We start from the raw sequence: 12,577 nt of genomic DNA, 5'->3' as shown, positions 1-12,577 counted from the left end.
AAATCCTTTACTTCAGCCCAGATTTACTTTAAGGTTTGTCATGGCTGTACTGTTCATAACACATGAGGATAAGTTGTTTAAAAAATATTTAACTCAACAAAAAATGTTTCTGTAAAACAAATAAAAACATATTGAAATTGTAAATATAATAAATCATAGACATAATTTTTAGCATTCCTCAATTTTTAGCTTTCCTCTGTCAGGCTCCTGGAAGTCAGATTTTCTCAGCAGCACCTGAAAGCATCAGGGCAGTGTACCGCTCCTCCTCCAGCAGAAGGAGCATCATCCTGGGAGCCGGATGCAGAGCCTCCGCCTGGACGTGAAGCTCCTGGCGTGGAGGTGGGGGATTCTCCAGTGGGATGCAGCTCTGTGATGGGACGATCCGCCGCGCACCATGGGCAACAAGCAGACGACCTTCACCGAGGAGCAGCTTGAGGCGTATCAGGTCTGCCCCGCATAAATCACGACGCTTCACAGTCACAACAGGCAGGACGGAGCTGAGGCTGCTGATTGGATCCCCGAAGACAGATGCTGACCCGTTTCTCTGCTTGTTTACAGGACTGCACCCATTTCACCCGGAAGGAGATCCTGAGGTGAGTCCACACATCACACTTCATCAGGAGGAAGAGGGCTGAGACACAGAGACGTAGGAGACACAGAGACATCGTCTCAGCCACAGACCAGACAGAAACAGCCTGAAAATAGGTCAGCTGGAGTCCGGGTGGAGTCCAGCTGGAGTCCAGGTAAGCAGAAATAGGATCCAGAATCAGAGTAGACGTGTGAACTCAGCTCTCCAGAACAGCGGCGTCATCATGTCAGGGTTCCTGCAGTGAGACAGTGGTGAGGTGTACAGCTGGACAGGCTGGTGTTCCTAGCAGATGCTTTGGTCACATGAAGAGGACTTTTGGTGGATTTATGAGACAAACGCTGCCGACAGGGAGGAGGAGAAGTTCTTCACAGGAATTATTCATTATCTGCCATTTAGACCAGTTTATTGAAAAAACATTTGACACAGTCCTGAAAGGTCTGACCAGAATCAGACATGGACAGCAGGACGTCTCACTGTGTCTAGTTGTAGTGGTTTCTGGTGTCAGCAGGGGGCGGCGCCAGGACGGATGGACCGTTGTCTCACCGTGCCTCTGTGCTCTGCAGCCTCCACGGACGGTACCGGGAGCTGGCTCCACACCTGGTGCCGCTGGACTACACCAACAACCCGGACATCAAAGTCCCGATGGCGCTCATCGTCACCATGCCGGAGCTCAAGGTACGCAGGTCCACCGCCGGGTCCTCCAGAACCTGGGCCGACAGATACAGATGTTCTCCTGTTCTTCAACAGGTGGATGCTCGTCTCCACTGATGTGTGTGTGTGTGTGTGTGTTTACCATGTATTTAATGCATTGTTAGGATCATTTTCCTGACACATATTATGTTGTGGGGACAAATTCTGTTGTCTTGGGTTTTACGACTAGGGATGTTTAGTGTCACAATGACATTCCCTTGAATGTCATTGTGACACTAAATTGATTGATTGATTGATTGATTCCCTGAATTGACCCAAACAGTCAAGGCGTCACTCTAGAGCTCACCTCCTTTTGCTTATCCCAAGTATAAGATACAGCAATAAGTATTTAAAAATAATAACAGTCTTATAAGATGGTATGTATATTCTATTCTGAGGCTAGCTAGTGTCTTCACATAAATAAAGATAAAGCCTGAAGGATTAGGACATTCCAGTTGGGGACAGGGAAGCCATGTTCTGGTGATAAACGAGGTTTTGAACGCGGAGAGCGGTAACACAAGCTGGCGGGATTTAGACTCCCTGTTTCTAATTAATGGGCAATTAATAAAGAAAAGTGTTTATTTTAGGCTACACTCTTTTATTTGGCCTAATTTAATAACGCTATTAGCGCCGCCTCGGTGTTAAGTCGTATCTAAGCTGTGAAGAATTTCAGAACTTAATTAACTAGATCAGCTTAAGTTCTGATAACTTAATCAGAACTTAAGCTGGGTCAAACAGGCGTCTAACCAGCGGTGGCCCCCCAAGGTGATCAGTCCTCAAGGTCAAGTTCTGTGTCCAATTATTAGGTGAGTTTGGTGATAAATAAAGCTTGAAAAACGAGGAAGCTAAAGTTTGGTAGCGCAAGTTGTTGGGTTTCTAATTATAGCTGCAGTTTTTAGTTTGGTTTTGGTCAGTCAGATTGTAAATCAGGTTCTTTTTGAGTTGTTGGTTTGTAGATTTTCAGAGATCTAGTGGTTCGTTTTTCTGAGTGTTTTTTAATTGTTGGTTTTGGTTTCGTTTGACTTCGAGGTCAGTTTTGGTTTAGAGCGGGGAGACGGGCAGCTGTGTTAAGAGAACATTAATTATTGAATTTATTATTATTTCGTTTTGAGGAAGTATGATTAAATTAATTTTGAGCCTAAAGACTGTTTAGCAGATCTTTAACTTGCAGGTTTATCCATAAATATTTAGACAGAGGTGGAGGAAAATAAAATGGCGGACCAGCTGCCGTCTGTGTAGTTTTTTATTTTATTTCTAAATAATCTAGTTAATAGAAGGTAAAATTGTTTATTTCGTTTGGGAGTAGTAAAAAGTGGATGAATTGAAGCTTTAAGGCTGTTTTGCAAACCTGAAGTTGTCATGAGTTGCGGGTGTTGAGGTGGTGAGGCACCAGGTAAGATGAATAATGAATTTTAATAATGATGAACACAGTCCAGCAACGGGCAGCACGGCCGAGCGGAAGCCAGGGCTCGACGCCGGTAGCAACCGTTAACAAGACTGGGCGACACGGAGGACCCGACAAAGAACAGACACACAGGTGGAGTTAAATACACTGGGGGGCTAATCAGGGAACAAGAAACACCTGGGAACTAATCAAGGGGAGGACAGGACAACATGGAGACACAGAGACACCGAAAACTCCAAATTAACACACAGAAAACACAGAACACGACAGAAAGTTGTTGATCTATTAAGATTTGGGATCTAATTGATCGAGCTGCAGAGGAGGAAATTTAAAATGACTGCTGTCCTTGTTATTATTCTAGTTTATTTTTTAACTGTAAACGGTTGGATTTATTATTTTGTTTAGGGGTAGAAAAAATTAGAAAAAAATAAGAGGGAGCTTGCAGGCTGTTTAGCAGAACTTTAAGTTGAGTTTTTGTCCTGATTGGAGTTCAGTTACTGGGTCAGCTGGGGAAATAAAGTTGCGGTTTAGTTTATGTGAACCCGCTGTGTGTGTGAGGCTATTCCTCTAGAACCTGGACCGCATTGATGACTCCTGAGTCCCAGAGTCGCCTTCCTATAGCCTGATACGTACCGGGCCCTTGGTTCCAAAAACACACTAACCCTTAACACCGCAGAAGAGTTTCTCTGTTGATTCTCTGCGTTTCGGTCTGTTTGGGTTCTGTGGGGGGAGGGAGGGAGAGAGAGAGAGAGAGAGGGGAGAGAGAGAGAGAGAGGGAGTGTGTGTGTGTGTGTTAGTTGGGTGGCGGCGGTTGCCGCTGGTCTGGTTCGCGGTCCCGTTCGGTGCCGGCAATGACTGCTTGTCGTCCGGGTGGCCCCAGGCGGCGGTGGCTCCTGATGGCGAGAGGAGATAAGAAAAGCGGAGGATCTTTATTTTTCTGGAATAGTTCTTGTTGGTTGTTGGTCTCTGGTTTGTTTCGGTTCCTCGGCGTCCTGCGTTCCTCCTGCAGTCCCAAAGTGAGGATTAGTGGTCCGATGCGGTTCTCTTTATGGACCGGAGCGGCTCTCCTGATTGGTGGTTTGGGTTCTGTTAGTGTGGGATTGGTCCGGGTGTGAAGTGCTGCGCTGTGCTGCCCCCTATGTGTGATTGGTGTGTATTGTTCTGGTTCCTAGCGTGTGTAACCTGAGAGGTTTGTTTTGTTGGGAGGCGGGAAAATAAATGGTGTGAGGGACGTGTACGTCGATGGCTAGTCGCCCCTCACTGACTATGTGCTCCGGTCAGAGAACAGCTGCGACTTTAGGTGATGTTATGGGATTTATTGATAAGCATATGTGTATGTGTGTGTGTGTGTGTGTGTGGTCTCTGCAAGATAAACATATACAGAAAGAGTAATTAGAATATTGTACATCTAAATTCCACGTATGCATATACAAATTCTAACGTATGCAAAATATTCGATTTCAGGTAGAATCAAATATACACATCCAGTTACATTAACAATATATATAATTGTAATTGCAATTCAGTAACATTAATGTAACAAGGAAGAGAATTACTGCAAGTAACAAGTAATAACAGGATAGTATAGGTGAGAACTAGGCACTCAGTGTTAATACAGAGAATATAGATGCAGTACACTTAATGACCACAGGGTGGCGCATAAAGACCACGAATGGTAGAAGCGGTTCTTCCCGCCGCGAGATCGAGAAAATGATTATCCACTCGAACATACCGGCTCCATAAGCGCTCGATGCTACATTTGGAAGCTAGTTTACCGTCCGGAACATCTTCAGAACAGTAGAAATAACACTACAATTCAGAGTACTGCCAGACAACTCTCAAACTGAACTATTCTTGTAACGTTAAACCAAGAAATGAGCGTTTAGCCAGGCATTTAAGAAATAGGCATTTCCTCATCAAAATACGTTGGAGCTCGCGGTAACCAAGGTTACACGGTTGCCGAACTAAACAGCGTGTAAGAAACACAAGTGGATGAAATGAATTATGTACTTACATTGTCATCAACGCACACGTACACACAAAGAATTCAACATTTTAGTGAGGTGCTGGAACAGAACTGCATGTGTCTGCTAGCGAAGCACACTGAAAGTCAAGAGTCATGAATACGCGCAGGCGCGTGGTACATCCCCAATAATGTCTCTGACGTCACGACGCTGGCTCCAGCAGGGAGTTTTCCACAAATGGAGTTTGTGTTAAATAAAGTTTAGTGTTCAAATCTTAAATTTTGGAATTCCAATTTTGGTAAAGAGTAATTGGAATTTAGTTTCGATTAATTGGTTTTGTTTCTGAGTTTGGAGGAGCGAACCTGCATTTTTCTGGACTGTTTCTAGTTTTCAGAAAAGGAAAAGGATTTTTTTAAAGAATATTTTTAAGTGTTTCTAGATCTGGAAAGTGTGTATCTACGGTTTACGTCCCCGCCAGAGGAAATGTGTGTTTTTAAATGTGTTTGTTGGAACTGATGTAGGTTGGTTTTTATCTTTATTTAAAGGTTTGAGCTCTTCAATAATGTGTTACTTTGTTCTAAAAGGAGGGGCAGAAAGAGAAATTGAGGTGGAAGAGAGAGATGGATTTTTGTTCATTTGTGGGTGTTATAGTGAGAATGAGATTGTTCGTTGTTTGTTGTGGGTGCAGATAGTGGATTACGTCTTGTGACAACCTGAGGCTTCAACAGACAGGTGACCGAGGAGCTGGCTGGGTTAGGTGTTAGAGATTTTCACTCTCGGGGTGTCCGAGCCCACCACCATTGGTTCCGGCCCATAGTGGTACCCTATAGGTAGTGCACGCTCACTCAAAATCATACATCTATCCTGGGCCACGGGGTGCTATCTGATGGAGGTGTATGGTGTGGGCGGATGTTCCTGGGAACATCCTTTTGGTTTGTATGTGCAGAGTAAGGTGCCTGGAATATGGCTGGCATATTCCTGTGGGTGTTGGTGCTCCGTTTAGTAGGAGGAGGAGAGAGGAGCTGGTAGGGTAAAGTGGTTTAGGGTAAAGTGGTTTAGGGTAAAGTGGTTTAGGGTAAAGTGTGGGTGAAAGCTAAAAGGTTGTGTGTGTGTGGAGGGGAGGTTTAAAGGGGGGGTTAGGGTTATTTAAAGGGGATGGTTAAGGTGAGGGAGAGATGGAGTGGAGGAGTTAAAGTTAAAACAAATTGGTAAAAAAGTAAAAAATATAAAAAATATGGGAATTATGAGATGGAGAGTCAGAGAGTGAGAGTGGGTACCCTAACCTTTAACTCCACCAGTAGGTCATAAGGTAGCCTTGATCCTTGAACCAAGGTCAAATGGTAACTCAAAGTAGAGGTATACATCCTGGGGTCAGGGATGTAGAGGTTAGAGGTTAGACTGTAGAAATGAATGGAAGTCAATGGAAAGTCCCTGCAAAGATAGTGAGACAAACGTGTGTGTGTGTGTGTGTGTGTGTGTGTGTGGGTGTGTGTGTGTGTGTGTGCAGGAGAACCCGTTCAGGGACAGGATTGTGGAGACGTTCTCTGAGGACGGACAGGGCAACATGAGCTTCAATGACTTCGTGGACATGTTTTCAGCGCTCTGTGAGACGTCCCCCAGAGAGCTGAAGACCATCTATGCCTTCAAGATCTACGGTAGGACACTCTCTCATGAACCTGAGGATGAACACTCCTCTCTCAGGTTCTCATCCTATCAGAATCACTACATAATAAAACCTAAAGTTGTTCAAATCTGAGGCTGAACTGTGATGAATTTCAAACCTTCCTTCACCACTTCAGTCAGACCTTCTCGCCTTGGTTTTGGTGCAGAAAGTTGCTGTGTTTCTGTTACAAAAGCAAAGCTTTTTCAATAATCTGTTAAACACCGTTGTGCAAATTGAGTGTTTCCGTTGAATAAGAAAATCCATTACAATCACATGTGGATAAGCTTGTTCACGTGGAAACACTGGAGTTTCCACTGACCAAAGTGGAATTATGAAAATTAATTTGCTCAATATAAACATACCAAGTTTGATAAAACTCTAAAATTCCTTCTTCACCAGATGGAAACAAGATGCAGGTGTCAGATTTTAGTGTTGGTGGATTTCTCTTTAGTCGTTGGAGCCAGGAGCCATTTCTGCTGCTAGCACTAGGCTAGCACATTAGCTTGGGTTGCATTTACCCAGAATGCCCTGCGCTGTAGTCCACTTCCTGCTTTTGGAGCGGTCTCCGGTCCGCTTGGTGTTCACATTCAAACCGAACCCAGACCGAGGTTTGGAGGACCAGAGGTCAGAGGTCGATTAGCGTTCACACCAACTGAACCGGAGTTGGATTAAAATGGAAGCACCTTAAAACACTCCAAAGACATGAACATTTCTGTCCAAACAAAATGTCCTCAGGTCCAATCTGTCTATTACATTGTTATTATAAGTGTAATAATAATGATTACTCAGCGTCTCAACAGGTGATTTTCAATTTTGTTTATTTTCTAGGATGCAGATCATCGAAGTCACTGTGAAAACTAAAACATACACAAACATTAGAATACAAAACTTAAACAAATAAAACAAAACATCACCAGGGAACACCAAGCGTTGGTTTCTTTGTGCCTGTCATGAAGTGTGGTGGATGGTGGTGAGGCAGACGCTGATGATGCAAATGACGATCTTTACACAAAGTACAAAGTCCAAAAACCAGGCAGCACAGCTGAGCGGAAAGCTAAGGCTCAACACTGGCAGCAACTGGTCCAACGAATGGACAACAGGACAGATTGACAGGTTAGACGAGACGAGACGAGGCCCCACAAAGACACAGAAACACGGGTGACATTAAACACACAGGAGGTAATCAGGAAACGAGACACAGCTGGGACCAATCAATAAGAAGACAGGACAACATGGAGACACAGAGACTTAAAATAAACACAGAAAAACTCAAATCATAACAGTGAAAAACATTCATTGGTACAAAACCACTGCCAGATGTTCTAGGCCTGCCCTCATTGGCTACGGCAGCCTGGGAGGCACATACAAAATAAAGAAACATTACAAAGAGCAAATACCATTAAACAAAACAAAATATAAACAACAGTGCTAATCAAAAGAAACATCCATAAACAATCTGCAAAATCTGGAAATTCATTTCAAACAATTTTTACAAATTTAACTTAAATAGTCTACAATTTTAAATAATTTACACAATTGATTTTGAATAGTTTACTACCATTACAAAAATAATAACTAGCAGCGTTTTAAAAAAAGAAATGAAAAGCAGAATCTGAGCTGCTGTGTCTTCCTGCTCCAGACTTCAACAGGGACAATTTCATCTGTAAGGAGGATCTGCAGAAGACCCTGAACAAGCTGACCAAAGGGGAGCTGACCCCAGAGGAGGTCAGGCTGGTGTGCGACAAGGCCATCGAGGAGGCCGACCTCGACGCCGACAACAAGCTCTCCTTCGCCGACTTCGAGAACATGATCTCCAAAGCTCCAGACTTCCTGAGGTAACGTCTCCAACATCACAGCCAACATTTCACCTGGAAACGGGTCAGAGAGGAAACGGGTCAGAGAGGAAACGGGTCAGACAGGAAACATTTCAGAGAGGAAATGGGTCAGACAGGAAACGGATCAGAGAGGAAACGGGTCAGACAGGAAACGGGTCAGAGAGGAAACGGGTCAGACAGGAAACATTTCAGAGAGGAAACGGGTCAGACAGGAAACGGATCAGAGAGGAAACGGGTCAGACAGGAAACGGGTCAGAGAGGAAACGGGTCAGACAGGAAACATTTCAGAGAGGAAACGGGTCAGACAGGAAACGGGTCAGAGAGGAAACGGGTCAGACAGGAAACGGATCAGAGAGGAAACATTTCAGAGAGGAAACGGGTCAGAGAGGAAACATTTCAGAGAGGAAACGGGTCAGACAGGAAACGGGTCAGAGAGGAAATGGGTCAGACAGGAAACGGGTCAGACAGGAAACGGGTCAGAGAGGAAACGGGTCAGAGAGGAAACATTTCAGAGAGGAAACGGGTCAGACAGGAAACGGGTCAGAGAGGAAATGGGTCAGACAGGAAACGGGTCAGACAGGAAACGGGTCAGAGAGGAAATGGGTCAGACAGGAAACGGGTCAGAGAGGAAATGGGTCAGACAGGAAACGGGTCAGACAGGAAACGGGTCAGAGAGGAAATGGGTCAGACAGGAAACGGGTCAGACAGGAAACGGGTCAGAGAGGAAACATTTCAGAGAGGAAACGGGTCAGACAGGAAACGGGTCAGAGAGGAAATGGGTCAGACAGGAAACGGGTCAGACAGGAAACGGGTCAGAGAGGAAACATTTCAGAGAGGAAACGGGTCAGAGAGGAAACGGGTCAGAGAGGAAACATTTCAGAGAGGAAACGGGTCAGACAGGAAACGGGTCAGAGAGGAAATGGGTCAGACAGGAAACGGGTCAGACAGGAAACGGGTCAGAGAGGAAATGGGTCAGACAGGAAACGGGTCAGACAGGAAACGGGTCAGACAGGAAACGGGTCAGAGAGGAAATGGGTCAGACAGGAAACGGGTCAGAGAGGAAACATTTCAGAGAGGAAACGGGTCAGACAGGAAACGGGTCAGAGAGGAAATGGGTCAGACAGGAAACGGGTCAGACAGGAAACGGGTCAGACAGGAAACGTTTCAGAGAGGAAACGGGTCAGACAGGAAACGTTTCAGAGAGGAAACGGGTCAGAGAGGAAACATTTCAGAGAGGAAACGGGTCAGACAGGAAACGGGTCAGAGAGGAAACGGGTCAGACAGGAAACGGGTCAGAGAGGAAACGGGTCAGACAGGAAACGGATCAGAGAGGAAACGGGTCAGACAGGAAACGGATCAGAGAGGAAACGGGTCAGAGAGGAAACGGGTCAGAGAGGAAACGGGTCAGAGAGGAAATGGGTCAGACAGGAAACGGGTCAGAGAGGAAACATTTCAGAGAGGAAACGGGTCAGACAGGAAACGGGTCAGAGAGGAAATGGGTCAGACAGGAAACGGGTCAGACAGGAAACGGGTCAGAGAGGAAACATTTCAGAGAGGAAACGGGTCAGAGAGGAAACGGGTCAGAGAGGAAACGGGTCAGAGAGGAAACGGGTCAGAGAGGAAACGGGTCAGACAGGAAACGTTTCAGAGAGGAAACGGGTCAGAGAGGAAACGGGTCAGAGAGGAAACGGGTCAGACAGGAAACGGGTCAGAGAGGAAACGGGTCAGACAGGAAACGGGTCAGAGAGGAAACATTTCAGAGAGGAAACGGGTCAGAGAGGAAACATTTCAGAGAGGAAACGGGTCAGAGAGGAAACATTTCAGAGAGGAAACGGGTCAGAGAGGAAACATTTCAGAGAGGAAACATTTCAGAGAGGAAACATTTCAGAGAGGAAACGGGTCAGAGAGGAATTAATGGGAATAAAAAATCAGAAAAATCGTTTAAATGCGTGCGATAAAGGCGGAGGTTAGAGACTCCACAGAGCACCACCTCCTGATCAGCCATCACCTGATCAATAACGGCCTTTAACTGAGCCACGTCAAGCGGAACCAGCAAAACAATCGGATCAGAGCCGTAAACCCGGCAAGGCCTGGAGCGCCGCATGGAGCTGCAGAGATAAAAGCTTTTACTGCTGACCATCCATCACCAGGGGGAGGGGGCTCTGGGGATGCTGTCACCATGGCAACAGCAACCAGGGAGGTCACATTACTGTCGGGGGGGAGGGAGAGGAGGTGACCTGCCGAGTCACTGGAGCTCCAGTCAGAACCAGGATGAAGAGGAATCAATAATCAGTGATGTGGATAAAGCGTCTGCTTCTTCTTCTCTGTTTCTGCAGCAACTTCCACGTACGAATATGAGGGCAGTCCTCCAACAGAGATCCTGTAGAGGACAGATGTCTCACCTCGACTCATTCCTGACTCCACTGAGTCTGCAGTCTGTGACCAGGACCGGTTCTGGATCTTCTGGATCACTCTGATTGTTCTGGACCCAGCTGAACCCTACTGGACCCATCTGGTTCCGGCGCTGTGGAACAACCTGGACTTGGTCTAAAAGCACACGGTTAAAGGGCAAACAGCGAGCAGCTATGCAACCCCGGCTCCCCTCCTCGCATGCTGTACATAGCTGCTTAGTGACGCCTTCTGCTGCAAACTGACAATCATTGTAAACTGTGGCTCAGTTAAAGGAAGGGCTCTCTGTCAGTCTGGCTTCCACACTCCTTCACCTGTCGACAGGTATGATCACACCTTCACCTGTTCAGCTCTGAATGTTTTCTGGCAAATAAAAGGTTTGATTTGGTCCGCTGCGTCTCAGACTCATTCAACCAAAGAGTCCTGGAGTCAGAGTCACTCATCTGGCAGAGGTCCACTTCCTGCTTCATGTGCCTTCACACACACACACACACCCACACCCACACACACCCACCCACACATTAATGAGCTCCATCACAGACAGATAATTGACCTCTCAGTGGTCATAATGTTTTGCCTGATTATCACTGCTACAGTAATAAATGCTTCATGGTGACTCAGGTACTAAACGCCTGGTTCTCTACAGGCAGCCTGTACCGCTGTGGGTCAGAACCAGACATAGGCAGAGAGACTACCAGGGGATTCCAGGTAGATTCCAGGTAGATTCCAGGTGGATTCCAGCCTAGAGGCTGTTCATGCAGGGCCGGCCCAAGGTAATATGGGGCCTTAGACAGAACCCCCCCCCCCCCCCCCCCCCCCCCCCCCCCCCCAGCATCACTAACATGTTTAAATGTAGATTTAGTGAATCTGTGAGGGGAGACCAGGTTTAAAATCAATCACTGATTATTGGTTATTTGCTGTGACGTATTTGTGAACAAACACAAAGATTACACCATATTGTAGCCATGGTAACACAACAATCAAACTATCAAGATGATTATTTAAACTTTTACAAAGTAAACGTCCTAATTAAATCCTAAATGTAGTTTTTTTCTTGTTATTCTCTATAAATGATGCTACAGGTTTAGATCTATGGTCTGTGTTACAATTAAACCATTTCTAGGGGCCCCTGAATCTCTGGAGGCCCCTGAGTGTCTGGAGGCCCCTGAATGGCCCCTACCAGCAGCTACTGGGTTTTCTTTGCCTTGATATCTCAGTCTTATAATTCTAGATCTAGAGGTGCCAACATAGAAAACTGATGTAGAGTGAACCCTCTGAGCTTTTTGGTCTTTAAATCATCTCCAGCCAGGTTAGAGGTTAAACTGAAGTACTAGGGCTTATTTAATAAATTAGCATAAGATTTTCTTATTTCATAACTTCATAACCTTTGACCTTTTCTCCTCTGGCCTGTTTAACAGCTACAGTCTCAGATCAGCTCAGCCTCCAGCAGCAACATTATACCTGTAGGGGAAACAAAGATTATATTAGCTTTGCATCGTCCCCACATGATGACAGTGATACGGTGTGGTCTGATTAAATATCAGATTGTTGATCAATCTGGGTTGTTGCTGTGTTGTTGTACGGTGTTTTAAGACCTTGTTCAAAGGGCCCATTTTTAACTTTGAGCCCCCGCCCCTCCAAAGGTCTCTGCACGGCCCTGATGTGACTGACGACGGGCCGGATGGCGCTAGTGCAGTCCACCAGTCTGACCACTGGAGGGCGCCAGAAGACTGCTGACCAAGAAACAGAAAGCAGAAACGGACAGAAGAGGAAAGCGCAGCAGGAGCGGGGTGGGGTGGGGGGTAAATGGTGTTTGTGTGTGTGTGGGTGGGGGGATAACTGGAGGGGCAGTGGGGGTCATTAAATCTCTGGGGTATTTTTTTTGGTCGTTTTGTTGCTGCAAAGAAAGTTAAACTCGGTGCCTGCAGCTTTCGCCCCCTGGAGACCCAGAACAATAGGGGTTATTTCCTGCTCCTAGCTCGGCCCTGCTGCTGCTGGGGGCTTGGGTGAGTTCAGGTTGAA

The 12,577-nt window shown here is 46.0% G+C and overlaps 1 protein-coding gene across 1 annotated transcript; it reads left to right on the top strand.

Annotated features, from left to right (window-relative positions):
* The first annotated feature begins 259 nt into the window (after positions 1-259).
* Positions 260-10,945, top strand: LOC116719191 (calcium and integrin-binding family member 2-like). The gene is made up of 6 exons (XM_032561631.1): positions 260-445; positions 559-593; positions 1,153-1,264; positions 6,156-6,303; positions 7,951-8,146; positions 10,483-10,945. Exons 1-6 carry the CDS (start codon positions 395-397, stop codon positions 10,502-10,504), a joined length of 564 nt encoding a protein of 187 aa, XP_032417522.1. The 5' UTR covers positions 260-394; the 3' UTR covers positions 10,505-10,945.
* The last annotated feature ends 1,632 nt before the right edge of the window (positions 10,946-12,577 follow it).

This window comes from Xiphophorus hellerii, chromosome 4 (assembly GCF_003331165.1).
Source record: "Xiphophorus hellerii strain 12219 chromosome 4, Xiphophorus_hellerii-4.1, whole genome shotgun sequence".
Lineage (NCBI taxonomy): Eukaryota > Metazoa > Chordata > Actinopteri > Cyprinodontiformes > Poeciliidae > Xiphophorus > Xiphophorus hellerii.
The sequence above is the reverse complement of the archived record's forward strand: the minus strand, read 5'-3'. Positions and strand labels throughout refer to the sequence as shown.

Excerpts from the sequence above, each read along its gene's own strand:
- LOC116719191 (XM_032561631.1), top strand. The coding sequence starts at position 395 with ATGGGCAACAAGCAGACGACCTTCACCGAGGAGCAGCTTGAGGCGTAT. Across the intron at positions 446-558 it reads AGCAGCTTGAGGCGTATCAG|GACTGCACCCATTTCACCCG; the intron begins GTCTGCCCCGCA and ends GCTTGTTTACAG. Across the intron at positions 8,147-10,482 it reads AAAGCTCCAGACTTCCTGAG|CAACTTCCACGTACGAATAT; the intron begins GTAACGTCTCCA and ends CTGTTTCTGCAG.